The sequence below is a fragment of the Ovis aries genome, chromosome 3 (assembly GCF_016772045.2).
Source record: "Ovis aries strain OAR_USU_Benz2616 breed Rambouillet chromosome 3, ARS-UI_Ramb_v3.0, whole genome shotgun sequence".
In the NCBI taxonomy this organism is placed as follows: domain Eukaryota; kingdom Metazoa; phylum Chordata; class Mammalia; order Artiodactyla; family Bovidae; genus Ovis; species Ovis aries.
The window spans coordinates 116,684,256-116,706,540 of record NC_056056.1 but is presented as its reverse complement, the minus strand read 5'-3'; the positions used below and the strand labels follow the sequence as shown (position 1 = coordinate 116,706,540).

At 35.8% G+C, this 22,285-nt stretch overlaps 1 protein-coding gene and 1 long non-coding RNA gene across 2 annotated transcripts in view; one reads left to right on the top strand and one right to left on the bottom strand.

Moving 5' to 3' along the window:
- The window catches only part of PTPRQ (protein tyrosine phosphatase receptor type Q), a 304,390-nt gene that overhangs the window by 33,095 nt on the left and 249,010 nt on the right, over positions 1 to 22,285 (bottom strand). The window contains exons 52-54 of the mRNA XM_060412482.1: positions 18,377 to 18,476; positions 15,820 to 15,948; positions 456 to 482 (exon numbers count right to left, since the gene is read on the bottom strand). Coding sequence (XP_060268465.1) covers positions 456 to 482; positions 15,820 to 15,948; positions 18,377 to 18,476 — 256 coding nt within the window. The remainder of the gene's footprint in view (positions 1 to 455; positions 483 to 15,819; positions 15,949 to 18,376; positions 18,477 to 22,285) is intronic.
- The window catches only part of LOC105614699 (uncharacterized), a 90,379-nt gene that overhangs the window by 57,551 nt on the left and 10,543 nt on the right, over positions 1 to 22,285 (top strand). The window lies entirely within an intron of this gene.

Sequence of the window (22,285 nt, the reverse complement as noted above, 5' to 3'; positions counted from 1 at the left end):
AATCCTTCAAATTTTAAGTGACTTTAAATGAATGATTGCACATTTTAATGAAGAAAGTTTTTCAAGTAAATGTAAGGGCATAAAGTTATCATTGAATCCTAATGCATATAATACCTCTTTGTCATACAGAGAACATTTTATACATTACAAGGTTTTAGAAGATATAAAATATTGCAGTGACCTCATTCTCATAATGACATGGTTTCTAAACCCTGAGGAGTTTAGATATCCCTGTATTACTTCCCAAGCTAAAATACAGACATGCAGGCTTCACCCCAGAGAGAGAGAAAGCATTTCTCCAGTTACCATGCAATTAGTCATGCTTTTATGATTTATATCCAGCTTGGAGGTTTTTCTACCAAACATACAAAAAAGGAACCACACATTAAGATTCATTGAATCAGGGAATCTAGAGTTGGTATTCAAAAAGAAGAAAAGATACTTAACAAACTTACTTGATGGATTTTCTATAACTAAGTAACCTGCAACAGAGATTGTGTTAAACGCATTATGAGTTGAGGGTACAGCTCTTGAATTCTAGATTAAAATGAGAAAAACATGGTAAACAAGCAATTAGGACATGCTATACCTTTAACTGATATGTGATCATTATTTTAAATTCTACATCATTTTTGAAATTATATTATTTGGACCCAAATATGGCCAAATAATAATTTGGCTTTTCTCTCAAGCTAAGAAGGTAATGTTTTATATTGCTAGGCATTTGGGGCATTACATCAGTACAAGTCACTTTTTAACATATTGCATAGTATTTATTGCCCTAAAAATGTAAATGTGAATGAAACTTTTTTCTTTGTCCATGAAGAATGCTGAATAAAGGAGGGTGATTATTTGGAAAATGGCATCAAATTGCCTAAATCTTATTTCCTGAGTGAATCTTTGTGACTATATAACCATAAAAAATGAGAGCCATTTCAGTTACTTTAGATATATATTTTTGTGACAGTTCATTAGTCCAGTTATTTAGACTGTACAATGCCCAAATTCAGAGATGGGCATATCTTCAATAACACATTTGTCATGTGCAACAAATTAGCACTGCAAAAAAACACAAAAGGCACAAAGTATGAAATAAAATGAAGAACATACACCTTTATCAAAGTTTATAATTTTAAATATCAGGGAGAATTTTACCGCATTTCTTAAGTGACAAATATAAGAGGATGTGGATTTTGAAGAAAAGGACAAATGAAAAAATAGATGGGAAAATGTGGCTTAATAAATACTATGAAAATGGTCACAAAGGGGTTTGTTCAGTGAAGAAAACATGAGTCAGAGTATATTTTATAACAGTACAGGAATTGGTGAAGAATACAGGGGTGCTGCAGTAACTGTTATCAAGAAGAAAGATGGAATTCTTCATGAATGCTGTAGGTGTCCCCAGGCAGAAGGAAGTATTTCTCAGCTCCACAGGGTATAACCTAGTAAGGCAACTCATAATCAGCATGGCATCACAGTGATAAATAGCGTTACTAGAACAAAGACTTCCCTGGTGGCTCAGACGCTACAGCGTCTGCCTACAATGCGGGAGACCACGGTTCAATCCCTGGGTTGGGAAGATCTGGAGAAGGAAATGACAACCCACTCTCGTACTCTTGCCTGGAAAATCCCGTGGATGGAGGAGCCTGGTAGGCTACAGTCCATGGGGTCGCAGAGAGTCAGACACGACTGAGCGATTCCACTTTCACTTTCAGAGCAGTGTTTTGGTGGCTGAGCTAGCGGGCTTCTCACAACCCCTTAGAGTGATTCTAAGGAGGCAGCAGAGAAAACCTGACTAACTGGATAGATGGGCTTCCCTGCTGCCTCAGATGGTAAAGAATCTATCTACAGTGCAGGAGACCTAGGTTCAATCCTTGGGTGGGGAAGATCCCCTGGAGAAGGATGGATATGGAGATGACTGAATGAGATATTGAATCAGAAAATTCCTTAATTTGGGGATAGGAAGACGAACTATATGAATTGGAGGTCCTGACTTCCAACACATGCAGTGGGAACTCAGGCAGCAGTTAATCTCCATAGAAAATAATTACCCCTCAGCAAAGACCAACAAGAAAAGGCAACCATGAGCTAGAGCCACACCAGTTCAATGGCCATGAATTTGGGCAAACTCCGAGAGATGGTGAGGAACAGGGAGTCCTGGTGCAGTGCGGTCCATGGATCGCAGGGCCGGACATGATTTGGCGACTGAAGAACAAAGACCCACACTACCCAAGCTCTTTAGGTGCCTGGTACCCCAGTGTTCCGATGCCACGATACTCTTCAGAAACAGGAAAGGAATGGGAGTCAGCCTGGGCAAATCTTCAGAACTGAGCTTAAGATAGAAATGAACGAGAGACTTGAATTAACAAGATCGATGTCTCTGTTACCATGCAGAGCTGGAAATTCTCGAGTTGTGTAGAGATCACTTTTTATAATGTCAGGGAACATTATTCAGTTTATGAATGGTGAAGTTCAAACATCACATATGCTTTAGTGACAAGCTTTTGATTCACCTTTTTAAGAATTGTCAGATAGCCATCCTGTAGTGGGGAGATTTTCTTTTCCCAGAGGATCCAGGGTTATTTGAGGTAGTACTGGCAAAAATATTTTTTTTCTGGGCTATCTAGAACCTGAAATAGAGCTAGTTTGTAGAGCAAGAAATAGCTGAAGCATCAGATAATTATTACTCAAATCCTTGTTCTATTTTCACTAATGATCTGTTCTTATTTAAAAAGTATTAATATTTTATCTTTATAGTCAGTGTCTTTCCAGTGAAGAACTCTACAGAAGGTTGATTTTATTGTTTTACATTTGAAAGATCTCTCTAGAGATACGGATTTTGTTTTTATTTTCCTGTATTGAAGTACAGTTGATTTACAGTGTTGTGTCAGTTTTGGGTGTATATAGTGATTTTAAACTGTATCTGGCTAGCTATTAGATTTGGGTGAATATTTGTGAATTCTTACAAAATACAGTTATCATTACCACTGTAATTACTAGTTCCAGTTTTATTGTGAAACTCAAGTTCCTTCTATAGATCTATTCTACAATTGATACTGATAAAAAGGATGAATTTTTTTGTTTCCAAACTGATAAAAAGAATGAACTTTTTTTGTTTCTAAAAGAATATCCTAAATTTTACTCAAAACTGGGAAGACTAGATTGTGCTAAATTAAGCAGGGAGATTTCCTATTCTTCCTAATCAGAGTCCCAGAATAAAGAGTGATGAAAAGGTCGGTTTCCTAGTTCTCAATTCAAATTATAGATTAATCCCTAATAGTATAAAGGCTGTAATAATTCTCTTTTCACATTATCATGTGAAAGCATTTCTAATTGTGCCTGCATCTTTTACATTATTCTTTATAGCTACCCCTCATGTTACCCTGTTTACACCACAGATATTTTCTATTAGTTTCTCCATTCCAGGTGTTTTACCACAACCAGATGCTGCTGATTGCTTAATAGCTAATTCAGATGTTAGCTCCTCTAAGGACCTTACCCTATTCTATTACAGAGAAAATAATTTCTTCATTCTATGAAACTAAACTTTTATGGACAAATCACTTTCCATCTTCTATCATGGCTATATAAGTACATATATTAAGGACCCATGCATTGAGGTTCATGTATTACTTGAAGGCAGGGGCATGGTTAACATTTGGCTTACTGCAAGCTGCTCATAAACTCGTTTGCAGTAGACAGTGAATAAGTCATTGTTAAATATACAGCTGTGGATGAATTTAGACTAAGATACATAGTAAACTAAATACAAGTGCTCTGATTATTAGGAGAGAATATCTGAATTAAATGAATTTTCCACAAAAATATTAATCGAGAATTCTCATGAGATGCTACTCAAAGGCTTAAACAAATATCAATAGATGCATCAATAAACAGTATACAAGTCTAAACAAAGCCATGTCAAATCCTCTCACAGCAGAAGTTTACAGGTGCTAGATACTTAGGAAGTTACACGAACAATAAAATTGCTCTTGTCTACACAAGTAATTTAGAAAATAGATTTAATAAAACAAGATCTGTTTTGGCTTTATTTACTTTTCAGGATCACTCCCTTAAACACAGTCATTTTACGTACACTATTCTTCACATTTGTTTTTACATAAAGTGAGAAACAAGGCGTCTCATAGCCTATTTTTACGAAATTTTCCAGTCTGTGCTTATCTCACAGTTATATGTGAACTGAAATAAATACCTGCCTAGACAGCTTAAAATTGAGAGGATATTTTGGCATAAATTACCTGTTTCAAATAACAATTAGTTTTTTTTCTTGTTTTTGTTTGTAGTCTCCTTGTCATTGCCTTGATTCTTAGCCTTATATTGAATAAGTATATTTTTCTCAAGTACTGGCTGCATTCTAAATTTTATTTTTCTTTGAAGTTTTAAAGTTTTACTTGTCAACAGGAAAAAAATACTAATTTGGACAATTATGCAGGGAAGTGGAAAAGGAGATGGCCTATACTATAAAGAAAATGCACTGACTTATTACTGATAAAGAAATTAAATTCCTTTATGGAAAATTATTTGCTTAGATAAACATAAACTCACAGAAATTAATGTGTATGAAAATCAACAATGTTATTTCAGGAGTGCTATTTCCAATAAAGTGATCTATAGACATAGAGACTCAAAAATACTTTTTATTAACATTTAAAAAAAACTTAAAAACGTTACATGGAGAGTGTTTTAGACACTATAGTGAATAAGAGAACTTATTCACTCACAAATAGTGAAGGATACTATCAAATCATATTCATTAGTGTGTAAATCAATTTGGGAATTGTCCAGATTTCAATAAGATAACTGACCAATTTCTAATATAAAGGGCTAAACACGTTTTATTACATGAATCTTAGCTTAAATCCTATGCCCTTTTGTTGAAAAGGGTATTATTTCATGTCTGGGCTCACTTTTTTTCAAAGTCTATCAAAAACTTAAATTCCACTCAGATTACTCTTGATAGATCCAGAGAGGAACCATTTATTTATGTTGGCAGTGGTGATTGAAGACCATATTGTCACAGAGACTCAGCTTTCCCTCAAGGTCAATTAGTTGAAATCTATAGGGAATTAAAATATAGTCCAGATAGAGAGCTACAGATGATAGCCTATAGATGGGCAGCTTAAATCAGCATTACCAGTGGCGAGAAGCTGTGTTTTCTACTTAACCAGTTTTGTTAGGATAAAAATTTTATTGCCTTTACTATAAAAATATGTATTTCTCACACTAATATGTACCTCCTTTTTCACGAAAATTTTTGAAGAATCTATCTGGTGAAACGTTTACTTGATTTTTCTAAGTTTCGTAAAATATTGAGTGTGAGGTTTTTAGTTTATGTATTTCAATTCATTAATGTTTCCAATGTCCACATTAATTTCTACAATGACTATGTTACTTATCCAAAGAATTTACTGTAATGCTTTCAAAAGGATTTTAATTTTTGTTTTTTCCATTGTTTTTATTCGTTACAGGCTTTAGTATTCTTTCAGACTCTTATCAAATCACCAATGACTTTTCTCTGGTCTTTAGTACAAATTAAAAATATTATGACCTTGACATTAAGTCCTAAAGTCAATTTGATTGCTGTTTGTAATAAACTTAATATCTGGTTAAAAAAAAATATTATCCCAACCAATGGCTAGGACTGTGCAGCTGACTCTAAAATTTCACCTTATAAGGTAAACATGCCACCTTAATAAGTGAGTAATATAATTTTTTATCACAGTATTCACAGACCCCGGCACTTGTAGATGCCCGATTGATATTTCTTTCATCCAAACAAGGTGAAATGGACTTTTAGATACATACAGGAAAGCAACGTTCTTGCTGTTGTCAAAGAGGTGATGTAAGATTTCCAGGGTGGCAAGAGTTGAATTTTCCTTATTACTAAGCACATGTGAAAACAAACTCTTGACAGATTCTTATTTTGTAAACTGTGTATTCTAAATTAAAATTGTAGTCCTAAACCTGGTTACCTCAGGGGCAAGAGGGCAGAAGCAGTAGAGAGGATAAAGAAACTGCTGACAGCTTTGTGGGGAGATCGGCAAAGGTTCTCAGGGAGGGGACTTAATGGAGAGCAGACAGATGATGTAACACCATCTAAAAGGACGTCCTGACAGCCTGAACAGGCGGGCAGGTAAGTACAGAAATTACTCTCTCAGGGGTTAGAAGGTAACCTCAAAAAACCAGATTTGAAAGACTACTCTATCTATTTTAACTGTGTTGATTTACGTAGAGGTGTTTAAAGATTCTGATTAACCCAAACTATATCGTTCTATCAGAGTAGGAGCTTTGACCAAACAGAGGACTGTTGACTGATTCTAGGAGAAGAAATGTGGTTATAGAGGAGAGACAGTGAGGGTTCGATAAAAATGGAAGCATTTTTCTCTGAGGTACTAATGGCAATCTGGTAAAGAATCTTCCTGCAATGCAGGGTACCCAGATTCAGTCCCTGAGTCAGGAAGATCCCCTGGAGAAGGGAATGGCTACCCACTCCAGTATTCTTGTTTGGACAGCCTGGAGGGCTATAGTCCCTGGAGTCACAAGAGTTGGACCAACTTAGTGACTGAGGTATCACCACTGATGGCATAAAGCCAAAAAGAAAAAAAAATAATAAAAGGATTCTGTTTAGTGATGACAGAGAAAGGCATTCGGCAGAGTTTCTCAACCAGACCATTTGTGAGTCTGGAACACTGAGAGGTCAGCTTTGAGTGCTGGTTGGAAATGGCATTTTCTGTGTGATGTGATCACTGAAATCTTTAGCTCAGGAGTGTTTTTGGCAGGTTACTACCTGTAGTAGTTGAAATGAGCTTGTGTGGAATGTGAACCCAGAGTCTACCCATCAGACAGAGAACTCTTGTGTCATCGTAATAATAAGCCAGGAAACTTGTGAAGAAATCTAGGTGAAAACTTATTTTACAATCAAAGTTAACACAACAGGATAACACAGCAAATTTCTCAGGCCATGCACATTGTGAGGCAATGTGCATTCTAATAAGGTTAGTTTATAATAGCATGCAATATCATAGAGGACGCTTAGTAAGTAGAAAGTTTCGAATACTCTTAACTGTTTTTTTGTCTTTGGAAAAAAATAGCATATTAAACAACAAAACACTTCTTATCATGTATTTTAAAATATAGAGCACACCATCTGAAAAGATGAATCACAGCAGAGCTCTGCATCACCACAGCAACTTACTGGATGACAAAAATCTCCTTTCGTCTAAAGAAAAATGAAGAGTATCTGGAAGTAAAGATTAATTTTTTAGTATAAAAACACATACTGCATTGGTTTTTACTTGCTGCTGTAAGAACATGAGCATGAAACATCTTGAAATTCATTCTACTGCTGGACATTTCTTGTCCCAAATTCACGTTTTGTTCAGACATTTCTTATCTGGATTCATATATTTTTGCCATTGCTTGCAAAATAGTTTAAGACAGAAGTAAAATTAACAACCAGAATCTGTCAGAGAACTGATAGAAATTAAAATGCTGACAATTTTACAAAGTATTTCATATATTGGTCAAATTTTGTGTATTCTTAGTGAAGTCACAGGAATTGTACTACTAAATACTTTTCAGTTTCTGTAAGATTGAACCTATACTAAAATGCTATCATTCTTTTCCCCATTACACTGGAGAATCACAAAAGCAGTTCTTAGAATAGAAAAGAAAATACTACTTGAAAGAAGAAAATAGTCTGCATAGAAAATACTACTTGAAGAAGGATATCACGGGCCCTTGTCTTGTCAAGTGTGTTTGTGTTGATTGCATGTAGTATGCTTCAGAGTGAAATACATGCACACAGAATTATAGGTGTATGTTGATGCTTCGGAATCACACTGACCTGCTCCTGTCACCTTGGCTGTCCTGTTAACTAGATGCATGCTCTTGGACAGTTACTTAAATTCGCCAGGCATCTTTTATTTTTCATTTGTAAAATGGAGATAAGGAGTACCAACCACAAAAGATTAAATGACTTGGCTGAGATCATTACATACAGAATTGACCACATGGTAATTGCTCCTAAACAGTAGCAAGTATTATGTTAGCAAATCCTATATGTGAACGTAGACTGGGGCCATTTTTAATTTTACAAATATGATAAATAACAATAATAACACTGAATGTATTCTGATTTACAGTTTACAAAACACATTCACAGGATCCTTTTAAATGGTAAACTTCTGAATGCATATATATTTAATAAAAATTCAGCATGCAAACTTCTCAAGTTATTGATGAAAGATAGTCTTAAAATAGCCATTCGGTTGTTTGCTTCATTTTATTAGAATTTTAATTCCGCTCATGATTACTAGGTTGGGCCTTGGTCTGAAGATAATGCACCATTACATTCACTCAACTAAAATAGGCAAGATAACTAGTATGGGATGATGCCCAAAATTTGAGGGGAAAAGTTGAGGACTGGAAGAAAAGGAGTATTTCTCAAATAATCTTAGTGACACTGATTGATATTTTCTATTTTTTCTGACTTAGTCACCAAAAGAAACATGACTTCTGAATTCAGTTTAGAAAGGAGACAGTGAAAATTAAAAAATCATTAGCCCTTATCTTTTCAAAATTCTGTTGGCTTATTTAATTTTGTGTTATAACTCTTTTGGAAAGGCAATCTGTGTTAAATTAGTTAAAAGCAAACCACAGGGCCAGTTGGGCTGAGCAGTGTTTTTTCTCTTTAAAATTATATCTTTATTCCTTTAAACTTTCCCAAGAATTTAGTCCTAGATTTAACATAGAATTTTTTCCAGGAATATAGATAATCTATACAATTAAAATATTGCATTTTTTCAACTTCAGTGGAACTTTAAAAAAAAACTGACATATAGTTAAATTACAATGTTGTGTTAGTTTCGGGTATACAGCACAGTGATTCCATTATATATATATATTATACGTTTTTCAGATTCTTTTTCCTTAGAGATTATTGCAAATACTGAGTATAGTTCCCTGTGCTATATAGTAGGTTCTTGTTGGTTATCTATTTTACATATGGCGTGAAATCGCTCAGTCATGTCTGACTCTTTGCAACCCCATGGACTATAGCCCACCAGGCTCCTCCATCCATGGGATTCTCCAGGCAAGAGTACTGGAGTGGGTTGCCATTTCCTTCTCCAGGGGATCTTCCCGACCCAGGGATCGAACCCAGGTCTCCCACATTGTAGGCAGATGCTTTACCATCTGAGCCACCAGGGAAGCCATTTTATTTTACATATAGTAGTATGTATATTTTAATACTATATTTTACATGTAGTAGTGTGTATATGTTAATCTCAAACTCCTAATTTATCCCTCACCGTTCCCTTTTCCCTTTGGTAACCATGAGTTTGTTTTCTATGTCAGTGAGTCTGTTTCTGTTTTGTAAATAAGTTCATTTGCATCTTTTTTTTTTTATTCCATATATAAGTGATATCCTATGATATCTGTCTGGCTTACTCCACTTAGGATGATACTTTCTAGGTCCATCCATGTTGCCTCAAGTGGCATCATTTCATTCTTTTAAATAGTTCGTTGTATGTAGGTATCACGTTGTCTTTATCTGTTGATGGACATTTAGAGTGCTTCTATGTCCTGGCTATTGTCAGTGGTGCTTCAGTCAACATTGGGGTGCATGTTATCTTTTTTAATTAGAGATTTCTCAGGATGTATGCCCAGGTGTGGGATTATAGGATCATATGGTTACTCTTTTTAGTTTCTATGGAACCCTCCATACTGTTCTCCACGGTGGCTGTACCAATTTACATTCCCACCAACAGTGTTCCCTTTTCTCCACCATCCCTGGCATTTATTGTTAGTAGATTTTTTGATGATGGCCATTCTGACTGGTGTGAAGTGATACTTCATTTCTCTAACAGTGATGTTGAGTATCTTTTCATGTGCTTTTTAGCCATCTGTATGTCGTCTTTGAAGAAATGTCTGTCTAGATCTTCTGCCCATTTTTGGATTGGGTTTTTGGTTTGTTCGTTTTATTTTGTTGATATGGAACTGCATGAGTTTTTTGTATAGTCTGAAGATTAATACCTTGTCAGTCACTTTGTTTGCAAATATTTTCTTCTGTGCACTTTCTGTTTTGTTTATGGTTTCCTTTGCTGTGCAAAAGATTTTTAGTTTAATTAGGTCCCATTTGTTTATTTTTATTTCCATTACTCAAGGAGATGGATCAAAAAATATTGCTGTGATTTATGTCAGAGAATGTTCTGCCTATATTTTGCTGTAAGAGTTTTATAGTATCTGGCTTTACATTTAGGTCTTCGATCCATTTTGAGGTGTGTGTGGTTGTGGTGTTAGCGTTCTAATTTCATTCTGTTATAGGTAGCTGTCCAGTTTCCTGGCACTATTTATTGAAGAGGCTGTCTTTTCTCCATTATGTGTTCTTGCCTCCTTTGTCATAGACTAGTTGACCACAGATGCATGCATTTATCTCTACTTTCTACCCTGTTCCATTGACCTGTAGTTTGGTTTTGCTGCCAGTACTATACTGTCCTGATGACTGTAGAATAGTCGGAAGTCAGGGAGGCTGATTCTTCCAGCTCCATTTTTCTTTCTCAAGATTGCTTTGGCTATTCAGGGTCTTTTGTGTTTCTGTACAAACTGTAAAATTTTTTTGATCTAGTTCTATGAAAAATTTCATAGGGATTTGATAGGGACTGCATTGAGTCTGTAGATTGCCGTGGATAGTACAGTCATATTCACAATATTGATTCTTCCAACCCACAAACATAATATATCTTTGCATCTGTTTGTGTTGTCTGTGATTTCTTTCATCGGCATCTTATAGTTTTTGGAGTACAGGCATTTTTGCCTTCTTACTTAGGTTTATTCCTAGGTATTGTATTCTTTTAGATGTGATGGTAAATGGGACTGCTTCCTTCATTTCTCTTTCTGATCTTCCATTGTTAATATGTAGAAGTGTAACAGATTTGTGTACATTAGTTTTGTATCCTGCAACCTTGCTGAATTCATTGATGAGCTCTAGTAGTTTTCTGATAGCATCTTTAGGATTTTCTATGTATCATGTCATCTGCGAACAGTGACAGTTTCAGTTTTCCAATTTAGATTCCATTTGTGTCTTTTTCTTTTCTGATTGCTGTGGCTAGGACTTCTAAAACTATGTTGACTAAAATACATCCTTGTCTTATTCCTGATCTTAGAGGAAATGTTTAGCGTTTCACCATTGAGTATGATGTTAGCTGTGGATTTATCATATATGGCCTTTAGTATGTTGAGGTATGTTCCTTGTATGCCCACTTCCTAAAAAGTTTTTGTCATAAATGGATGTTGAATTTTATCAAAATATTTTTCTGCATTTATTGAGATGATCATTTAATTTTTATTCTTCACTTTGTTAATGTGGCATATCACACCGATCGCTTTTCAGATATTGAAAAATCCTTGCATCCCTGGGATAAATCCCACTGGATCATGGTATATGATTCTTTTAGTATACTGTTGGACTCAGTTTGCTAGTATTTTGTTCCGGACTTAGTGATATTGGTCTGTAATTTCTGTGGGTGTGCTATCTTTGTCTGGTTTCGGCATCAGGGTGATGGTGGTCTCATAGAATGAGGTCAAAAGTGTTCCTTTCTGTGCAATTTTTGGAAGAGTTCAGAAGGATAGGTGTTAAATCTTCTCTAAATATGTGGTAGAATTCATCTGTGAAGCCGTCTGATCCTGGACTTTTGTTTGTCGGGAATTTTTAAATAACAATTTAATTTCAGTACTTGTAGCTGGTCTGGTCATACCTTCTGTTTCTTCCTGGTTTAGTCTTAGTTGGTTGCAGATAAGAATTTGTCCATTTCTTCAGGTTGTGCATTTTATTGACATATAGTTGCTTGTAGTAATTTCATATGGTCCTTTGTACACTTGTGGTGTCCATTGTAACTTTTCCTTTTTCCTTTCTCATTTTATTATTTTGGGCCCTCTTATTTTTTTCCTTGATGAGTATGGTGAAAGTTTTATTACATTTGTTTATATTTTCAAAGAATCAGCTTTTAGTTTCATTGATCTTTTCTATTGTTTTCTTCATCTCTATTTCTGCTCTAATCTTTGTGATTTCTTTCCTTTTACTAACTTTGGATTTTGGCTGTTTTTGTCTAGTTGCTTTAGATATAAAGTTGGGTTGTTTGAGATTTTTCTTATTTCCTCAAGTAAGTTTGTATCATTAAACTTCCCTCTTAGAATTGCTTTTGTTGTGTCCTATGGGTTTTGGAGCATCGTGTTTTCATTTTCATTTGTCTTTGTATTTTTTTATTTCCTCATGATTTATTCTGTGATCCAGGCTCAGTAATTTTAAAGAGACAGGTCTGTGCTACCAGTGTGTATGTATGCTCATGTTGCTAATATTTTCTCCTAGAAACATTTCTCACTTCAATGTGTTAATGACGAAAGAGCCATCACAAAACGTTGTTTTGTGAATTTGTTTATCAAATAGCAAATCTCAGTGTTATCTTCTAATCTGGTGAATGTAGAATAGATGAACCCAAATATTAAATATTCTTCCTAATATATATAGCTTGTGTTCACTAAAAATATCAAAATGGTATAATGAAATGATATCATTATCATTCTAAACAAGAATTTAAAACATTTTCTTTGCATATCACTGAATATTCTCTTGGATTTATAGAGTTCTAAATCTTTGAGTTTCATTAGTTTTCAAGATGAAAAACGATGAGAGAATTCATCTTCAGGTCCTTAATGAAACAAGGTATAATATAATCAAATAATATGAGTTTACATATATGGAAATTATAGGAAGAATCTTAAAAAATGTATATAGCTATACATGCGTATATAATTTCTTAACTATAAGACCTTAAGTAAGTCCTAAAGTTGATTTAATATCAATTATTGTAATGACCATTTTTGGTCAATCAGATAACTCCATTAAAATTAATATTTTAACTGCTAATTAGATATTTTATCATTTGTTACGGACAAGTGACAAAATATAACACTGAAGAAAAATGGCAGTCCAATTAGCATGAAGAAAGTGGGCAGTTTGGAAGGAAAAAAATTTGCCTAAACCTCAAGTGGAAAGAGCATATGTTAGTTGGGTAGATTTAAAGGAAATTGTCTAAGTTCCTTCTTATAAATGACAGACACGTGGCATAAGTTACTCAGCAATTTGGAAGCTAACTCAAACTCCTTGAGTCTTCACTCCCAGAATCTACCATCCGTCTTTGTGGCTCAGTCCTCATCAGACATGTGTGGCTTTTGATAGGTTTAGGCTTCCCCATACCTGAAATACAGGCAAAGAGCTTAGAGCCTCCCTGAGGAGTGACTGCATGCATATGTGCACACGGCTGATTATGCATCTGTTACTATATTTTCTAGTCTTATCATCTAATGTATGTGACTTTATTAACATGAAAAACCTTCAGTAAATAATAAAGCTGGAGACAGTTATTTTAATAAATTTCTGTAATCAAAGCATATTAGTATGTGACATTGGAATTACCAATGTATTACAGTTATGATTACTAGAGTCATAACAAAGAAGCAAAAAGCATTGAAAACTAGAATTCCTAACTTTATTACTAGCAGTAATATATACCAGTTTTCTATGTGCAAAAGTAGATTAAAATTATTCGAAATATACTTTAAAGGCAATTCTGCACCTATTTACAAATAAAGTGACATATATAAACAAACATGGAAGCGGGAAAATAATGAGTTAATGTTAAATGAGGCTGTCCTTGAATATTAAGTACCCAATAATAAACAATCTATACAGTCTTTGCCCACCTTTTCCATTAGCTGTCATGACAGATATTTAATATATATATATTATCCCTTTTTGATAATGGCTGTGTTCAGCGGAGTAGGGGGCAAGCTGTGATAACACAGAGCTTAGAGGATCTGACCTCACATAGCCTCTATAGAGTGGTAACCTTCTTTAAAAAGAATACTTTCTCCAATACTGACTGACTTTTTCCACTGTATTATAACTGCTAAAGATCCACGTACTAGAGACTTTTGGGCGATTAATAAAGATTCTTTGGTTTGATTCCTGGGTCGGGAAGAGCCCCTGGAGATAGGCTGGATGGGCGACCCACTCCAGTAATCTTGGGCTTCCCTGGTGGCTCAGCTGGTAAAGAATCCCCCTGCAATGCGGGAGACCTGGGTTAGATCCCTGGGTTGGGAAGATCCCCTGGAGAAGGGAAAGGCTACCCACTCCAGTATTCTGGCCTGGAGAATTTGGGCTGTAAAGTCCATAGGGTCACAAAGAGTTGGACACGACTGACCAGCTTTCACTTTAAAAAAATACTGTAAGCATGTTTGGATGCTTAGAAATTCACATGAACAGATTCAACTAAATTGTTCAAAAACTAGAATTAATTAATTACACAGAGATTTGAAGTTTCATTCCTTTTATGCTTCACATGTAGAAGAAAGATGGAGATCCCAGGCCTTAACTGAGAAAGGGATGTGGAAAGGGAGTTGGGCCCACAGGGGTAAAGGAGAAGAAACTTCCTTTTACTATGCACCAGGACCCTTATAAAACTGAGGCATAGCCTAATACTGTTGATGTTTTATTGTTTCTATGATAGGATTTAGCTTGGGCAGGTTACCCTGCAGATCTATTGATCTTTTATGTGGTTTAAAATGTAACTATCTTACAGTCTTTGGAGCACTATCCATTTTAGATAGGATCAACCTGTATTAGAACATAAACAAATGTAGATAAGTATAAAGGAATTTTCACATCCAACGAACCAAAGTACTTTGTAATTTACTGATAACACCGAATAACTTTCATTCTGTAGCATTCGGAAGGACCCTGCTTATCAGATGACAGTTCCATCTATAGCACATACTAGATATTTTTAGACATGCTAGAAATACTTGTGCAAAGTCAGTCTATTAGGCAAAGACCAGCTTTGGTAGATGACAACTATAAATGATTAATTCCTTTTTAAGTTTAAGACCTTTGATGCCATATTTTCATAGTAATAACTTCCAAAGGTTCAACACGACTGTGCAGGTACTTTGTAACAATTGTCACATGCTGTGAGCATCATAAAATACTGAATCTCATAAGAATCTAAAACTTTCTGATGATAGTTTTTATTAAGAGTTTGGTAAATTATCTTAATAGAAGTTTTTCAAATGCACCAACATTTTGAAAAAGTTATGATTTTAAAAGAATATAAAATTACTTAACATTTATAATTAAGTACTCTTATTTCCAAAACACATTGATGGCACATACTTAGTGCATACTTAAAAAATTTTCCTTTCAAAGATAAATTTTACTTTCTATTTAATCCTAAATACTAAGCAATTTAAAAAATGAAGTGTTAATGTATAATTTAGAGTTTAATGTAACTTTACATTGAATACAATAATGTTTTACATTAAAGAGCTTAAGGAAGGCTTTTATAAAAAGTGATAAATATCAAGTAGTTACAAATTTGAATAAATATGTAATTTAAAATGTGGACAGGAAAAATCCAATGTAAAAAAATACTATCATATGTAGTGAATTATTAGACATAATTTTAAAGGTTTAATGTATACAAATATTATCTCAGGAGGGAAAAAAAGCTTTGCCGAACATTATAGGCCCAGGTTCATATTGAACTCAAAGTATTAGGAAGATTAAGTGATTCTCTGAACACCAGTGAGAAGTGTGTAGAAGATGGAGGTCACCCTTTGAAAGAAAACCTCTGTGACCTGTGTAAATAGAAGCCCCACAAACACTTCCAACAAGTACAGGTCACAATAGGGTCATGGCTCTGGGCCCTCTGGACCACTGTTCGCCCAGAGGAGTGTGCTCACCGTGTTAATCTCTCGTCCTTCAGTTCCAAGTCCGCCACAGTGATGAGCTGATCCAGCTTGAATTTAGTGTCAATAATTTCTGCATCCCGAGGAGAGTATGTCCCACCTTCTTTCTGCTTCTGTCGAATTCTAAAAGTAAGTGCAGTAAAGTCCAAAGAGGAACTAGCATAGAAGGCATGTATTTGTATTTAGATTTCTTTTTAAGATGTTAGTCAAATAATTTCTTTGTTGGGATCACTTCTGTGAACTCGTTGCAAATTTACAGCTACTCAAATTCTTCTCTCTGTTTTAATTCCACAGAATATATTCTACTCTCATTTTTTAACATGCTATTTTTAATGAGAATTAGTTCTTCAAGGCCTGAGTCACTGACACATTTAAAGTATAGAGTGAATGAGACGGATGTTGTGAGCTTGTTTCTCCTCCCTCAAGCTGTCCCATAGATTTATCATAAAAAGGAATATGCCAGTGTGGACACAGCTCATTGCTATCAGCACCAGTTCAAACAGACAACCTTCCACTGTTTTTACATAAATAAAACACTTACATATGATAAGATACATAAGTCTTATAAAAATATTGCCAAGTATGTATATCTAATTATATATTCTTTATATAATCTAAGAGTATAAAATAGAACCAGAAAACTCAGGTTCAAAAATAGAAGTCACGTGAATCTGGAAATCAAATTGATGTTAAATATAAAGTAATATTTAGCTTTTCTATCTTGTAGTGTAAATATTTAATACTTGCTATGATTTATGTGTTGAGGGTGATACAGAAAGTAAAACATATGGTCCTTATCCTCAAGGATATAATTTAGTTGAGAAGAATTGGAATGTAGAAAAAGCATACGGAGGAAAAATATTCAAATTACAACTTGTAAAACAGTAATTGATCAGTTATGAAATGATATGGGATTGCAACTGTTGGCACTTAGAAGAAATAAAAAGTAGAGTTTGACTTGGGTGTTGCAGAAGGTGGAGGAAGCACATTTACGGTTGACTGAACAAAAGCAGCAGTGTGTGAAAGCCTAGGGGATGTTCAGGTGAGATCAAACTCTAGTGGCTGAACAGCCACATGAAGGGAAGTTGCAGGGAGTAAGAAGGGGCCATTTTCTGCCCACTAGAGGAGCTCATCCTATAAAGAAATGATTTGGGAGCAGAATAACATTGTGAATACAGCGGTTGAGTGTCCCTTAGGGACAAGGACCATAGCTTGCACAGTATAACTCTCACCGTCTTCTCGTGAACCTGAGAATGCTATCTAGTAGAAGAAAAATATCAAGAGCCCTTCAAAATTTCTTTTAATGCATTAAATTTTTTTTAAATTTTATTTTTTTACTTTACAATACTGTATTGGTTTTGCCATACATTGACATGAATCCACCACAGGTGTACATGAGTTCAAATGATAATTTAAAAGATTGAAGATGAAATAGAGGATGCTTGGCAAACACAATACAGGACAACATTCTTCAGATAAAACAGAGCCTACTGAGCTACTTAAGAAATTAGTATAATGGTTATTTTTACAAATGGAAGGTCCCTTTAACTTGTCTATCTATCTAATGAAACTGGATTTTAGAATCACAACTAAGATTTCCCCTGTTCTTTCCCCTGTGTTTACTTGCTCAGTCGTGTCCGACTCTTTGCAACCGTGCGGACTGTAGCCCGCCAGGCTCCTCTGTTCATGAGGATCCTCCAGGCAAGAATACTGGAGTGGTTTGCCATGGCCTCCTCCAGGGGATCATCCGAACCCAAAGATCAAACCTGATTAAAATCTTTTTAAGTAAACCTATCAGAGTTATAAACATTCAAAGATGTAGAAAGCCTGGCACCTTCCCCTTTTGTGTAAACTTGTCTCTCAGGCCTATATCTACTTCTTTGTCCCACTTTGAGATATTGGAGCTAGACTCCTTGGCCAGGGGGTGGGATGCTGAGCCTTCTTCATAGAGGACAGCAGTCATCCTGCAAGGCAGTGGGGAGAGGGAGATACTTCCCTTGTGTGTTCTAGGGCTGCATTATGATTCACTGTGGAAGGCCAGTAGTCCACCTAAGTGAGTTCCAGCTGCTTCTAGAGTTCAGGCCTTCTCCATCCCATCAGTGAATGATGCTGAGTAGCTTCAGCCCATCCACAGTCGGGCAGCATGGACTGCTTTCACTAATTCCAGGCTGCCTACCCTCCAGTAATGGTGGGCAGCTTCTAGAGACCAGCTCCCGCTGCTTTCTCTGTCATATCTTTGCTCACTGTAATATGATGTATGTGCCTGTGGTGGCCATTCCATGACAAACTTGGGAGCAAGACAACTTCCAGTTTGTTCACGTGTTGTCCACTTTCCCCTAGACTAGAGAGAGCAGCTTTGTTGCAGTTGCTACTTTCGGATCCCTTAGTGTTTCCATTTACTCCTTTTAATAGTGAACTATTTGTATTTGCTAACAGTTGTTATTATTAAGTGCTTCCCATTCTAGTAACCACTGTGGGCTTCTGTCTCCTAATTAAACCGTTAACTGTCCATAAAGCATCTTAGGAATAAGTCTAATGCAAATAGTCTCACCTTGCAAATGCAAAAACAGCTGTTCCAAGAAGAATGATGGAAAGGATACACAAAGTGACTGAAAGTATAATCTCTACAGTTCGTTCTGAAAGTCCTTCACCTGAAGAGAAAGTGTAACATGATCGTTAATTATTATGATATGGGATACTTTGTTGGGTCTAAAATACAAAAAGATATACTTTGGCCTATTTCTCAATAATGTTAACAAAATGTACACATGTGTTTATCTTCTAGATCTTTTAACTTTGGGGCTCAATCCTTGGTCCTCTTTCTTATACCCTTGGTACACTCATGCAACCTCATGATTTTAATTTTCATCTATATGATGATGTCTACTTAACTGTAATCTAAGGAACTCCCAATTTGTATATTCAATTGCCTACTATACACCTTATATAGAAATGTAATTAAATTTTAAAAATCAGAATGTCCCAAACTGAACTCCTATTTGTCCCTCCTTCCAGCTGCATCTTTCTTCTTCTTAGCTGATGGCAACTTCATTTGTTCTAGCTGCCCAGTCCCCAGGTCTTGCAGTCATACTTGACTTTCTCATTCGCAGAACACATCCAAGATCCCTGAGGAATTCCTGTTGACTCTATCTTCTAGATATACACACTTTTCACTAAAAGAAACTAGGGAAAATTGGAGCGATAGTAATCCCAAATTGTGATTAGGGCACAGAAGGAATTTGGGACATCTAATGGGGCAAGAAAGCTAAGAAACTATCAAAGGCAAATGGTATAGAAAGAACAAAAGGTCATCTGAAAGAGGTCCTACTGGCCAAAGATGGAACATTTTAAACTTTACGATGAATAAAAACTGAAACTGATAAAAATATATTCAATACCAGTATAAAAACCCATGAGTTCTAATATTATTCAATGAAATAGAAATGAAAATTAAAAAATACTACTTTGTAACCTCTGGTTTTAGTTAAATGACTTTTCTTTCACTCTAAAACTTTGAAATTAAAGGGAGAAAATTAAGCATTTCTCCCCCCCTGGCTTTCTATTTTTATGAATTAAAAAAAAGCCCTAGTTAAGGAGAAAAAGCTCCCTTTTAGAGGAAAATTCTGTTTAAATGTGGAAGAAATAATAAAATTGGAAATTAATTTTGCATTCCTAATGAAACAACTGACAGGTAACAATCACAAATGCATCTTTAAATGACTAGGAGGTTGACAGTCTGACATTCCCTAAATGTTTAAGTCCCTATCACCTCACAGATTATTTGCTGATTACAACATGGGAAAAAAGCTTCCAGTGAAGAATCATGCTGTCACTATCACTAAATTAACTGATCAATTTTAACGTCACTGAAAATGTGGTGAGACGAGATATCATATACCTCCTGACGTGAGGTATTTTGATCTACACAGCAACGCTTGTAAAGTATTCCTTCCAAAATGTTCATTGTGCATGTTCAGACCTTTAGATCTTATCTCTAATTTATAAGAAAGTAGGAAAAGGAGTTCAAGAATAAAATGACATCAGTAAAGAGCAATGAGATAAATTCAGAACATGGAACCACTTACAGGACAGCTCATCTAGTTGCCTAAATGAGTGTCTGGCATAGGAGTGGGGAGGCAGGAGGAAGAAGTCTCTTCTGGATGAAAATAGACTGAGAAGGAGTGAAAATGGAAAATGTTAGTCACTCAGTTGTGTGTGATTCTTTGCAACCCCATGGACTATAGCCCGTCAGGATCCTCTGTCCATGGGATTTTCCAGGGAAGAATACCGGAGTGGGTTGCCATTTCCTTCCCCAGGCTATCTTCCCAACCCAGGGATCGAACCTACGTCTCCTGCATTGCAGGTGGATTCTTTACCATCTGAGGCGCCAGGGAAGCCCAGATTAAGAGAAACAACAATCAAAAATAATGTGTGAACCTCTCATTTGATCCTGTTTCAAAAAAGTTATAAAGAAAAAAAAAATCAGAGGATGTTTTGAAAGCAGGTGGTTTTACATAATATCAAGGATCTAACATTAATTTTGTTTAACTGCAACAATAAAAGCAGACTTATTAGAGAAATAAGCTAAAGTATTTGGGGTGGAAGATAATGCTTCCTGTAATTTAAAATAGGGGTGCAATGGCAAATGCATGAATAGAGGTGTGGCAAGCTTAACAGGCACTTGGGGCTCATCATACTATTCAGAACTGTCGTGTACTCTCTATTCACCTGTTACCACCTCTTCTGCAAGTAACCTGATCAAGGCCACCATGCTGTTTTGCATGAATTATTGTATGGACGCCTAACAAGTCTTCCTGTATCTATCCTTGTCCTCTATGTATTCTCAGCACAGTTAAGCAAGAATAATGCTTTTAAAATATTACCTCTCTACTTAAAATCCTCCTCATCTCTCACAGGCAAAATCCAAAGTCCTTCCAGTGGCCTATGGCCATAGGTTAATGGTCTCTGGTCCCTCATTAACACTCTGGTTCCCTGTTATCTCTTTGACTTCCCTTCTAATTGCTGTCTGGCTTACTGCTTTGGAGCCAGACTGTCTCCTTATTGTTCTTGGGATACACCTTTTGAAACAGGGCTTTGTCCGGCTTCTTCCTGTGCCTGGAAAGGGATTTCTCTTGTAGATCTTCCTGGGGAGCCATGTCATTACCTTTAAGAATTTTCTCAAATATTACCTAGTCAATGAAGCCTCTGATAGACTGAGTATGTGTGTCCCTCCAAAATGCATATGCCGAAACCCTAACACAAGTACAAGGTGACAGTATTTGAGTAAGGATGAAATTAATGTTATTTGAGGTCCTAAGGGTTGAGCAGAATTAGTGTCGCTTTAAGAAGAGAACACCAGAAGCCTATTCTCTCCCTCTGTGTGCGCATGCTGAGGAAAGGCCACAGGAAGACAGAGCGAAAAGGAGGCCTCCTTCCAGCCAGGAAGAGAGCGCTCACCACATCCAGAACCGGCTGGAGCTCTGTGTTGGACTGCCTACCTCCAGAACTGTGAGAAAGTAATCTTGTTGTTTAAGCTATGTCTCTGGCATTCGAAATGGCAGCCCAAGCAGACTCAGACATTACCCCATTAAGATGGGAAGTTACAGCCCCACCACTTCCTGTCTCCCCCTCCTGCCTCTTCTGCGCTCTGTTCTACTTTTCCCCCCCTCCATAACCCTCTTATTTTAAAATTCATTATTTATTATCCTATTACAGGTCCAGAAGTAGGATTCCTGAAGACAGGTGTCTTTATTTTATTCACAACTGTATACAAAGTCTGAGAATAATATCAGGCACAGAGCAAATATTCAATAAATGCTTTTTAAATTTACTGATTGAAAATTCAGTTTTGAAGTAGAAATTAAAACTTTTCAGGGGATTAGGCATTAAACCAAATAACTATAAAGTTTTTGTTTTTATACAATTAGTAATTATCATCAATTTTAAGTTATATAATTTTACTGTAAAAAGTATTAAAAACAAGTGACAACATAGGTTAACTATTTGTAAAATACACAGGGATTAATGTTTCACCTTTATTCCCCTGGCTTGGTGCTTACAAATGTTAACAATCGAAAAGAGTTTCTATGGCTCCTCTGCATGGTGGATGTGAATAAATACTGAATCTTAAATATTTGTCAGAGTTTCATGGTCACCTAGAATCTTCACCTAAATTTAGAAGACACTAAATGAGCATAGAATAGCTCATAAAGTATTTTAGACACACCTTTTTCACACATTAAAATATAAATGGCTTGTTTCATAAATTTTAACATGCACATTCCTAATTGGATACGCTTGAGAAAGGAAACATGAAGATGAATAAAGAATCATCTTTATCAGGTAGCACTGAGTCACTAGACCTTGGAATCTCAGTTCAGTTCAGTTGCTCAGTCGTGTCCGACTCTTGCTGAGGTTCATGGAGTCACAAAGCCAGGCCTCCCTGTCCATCACCAACTCC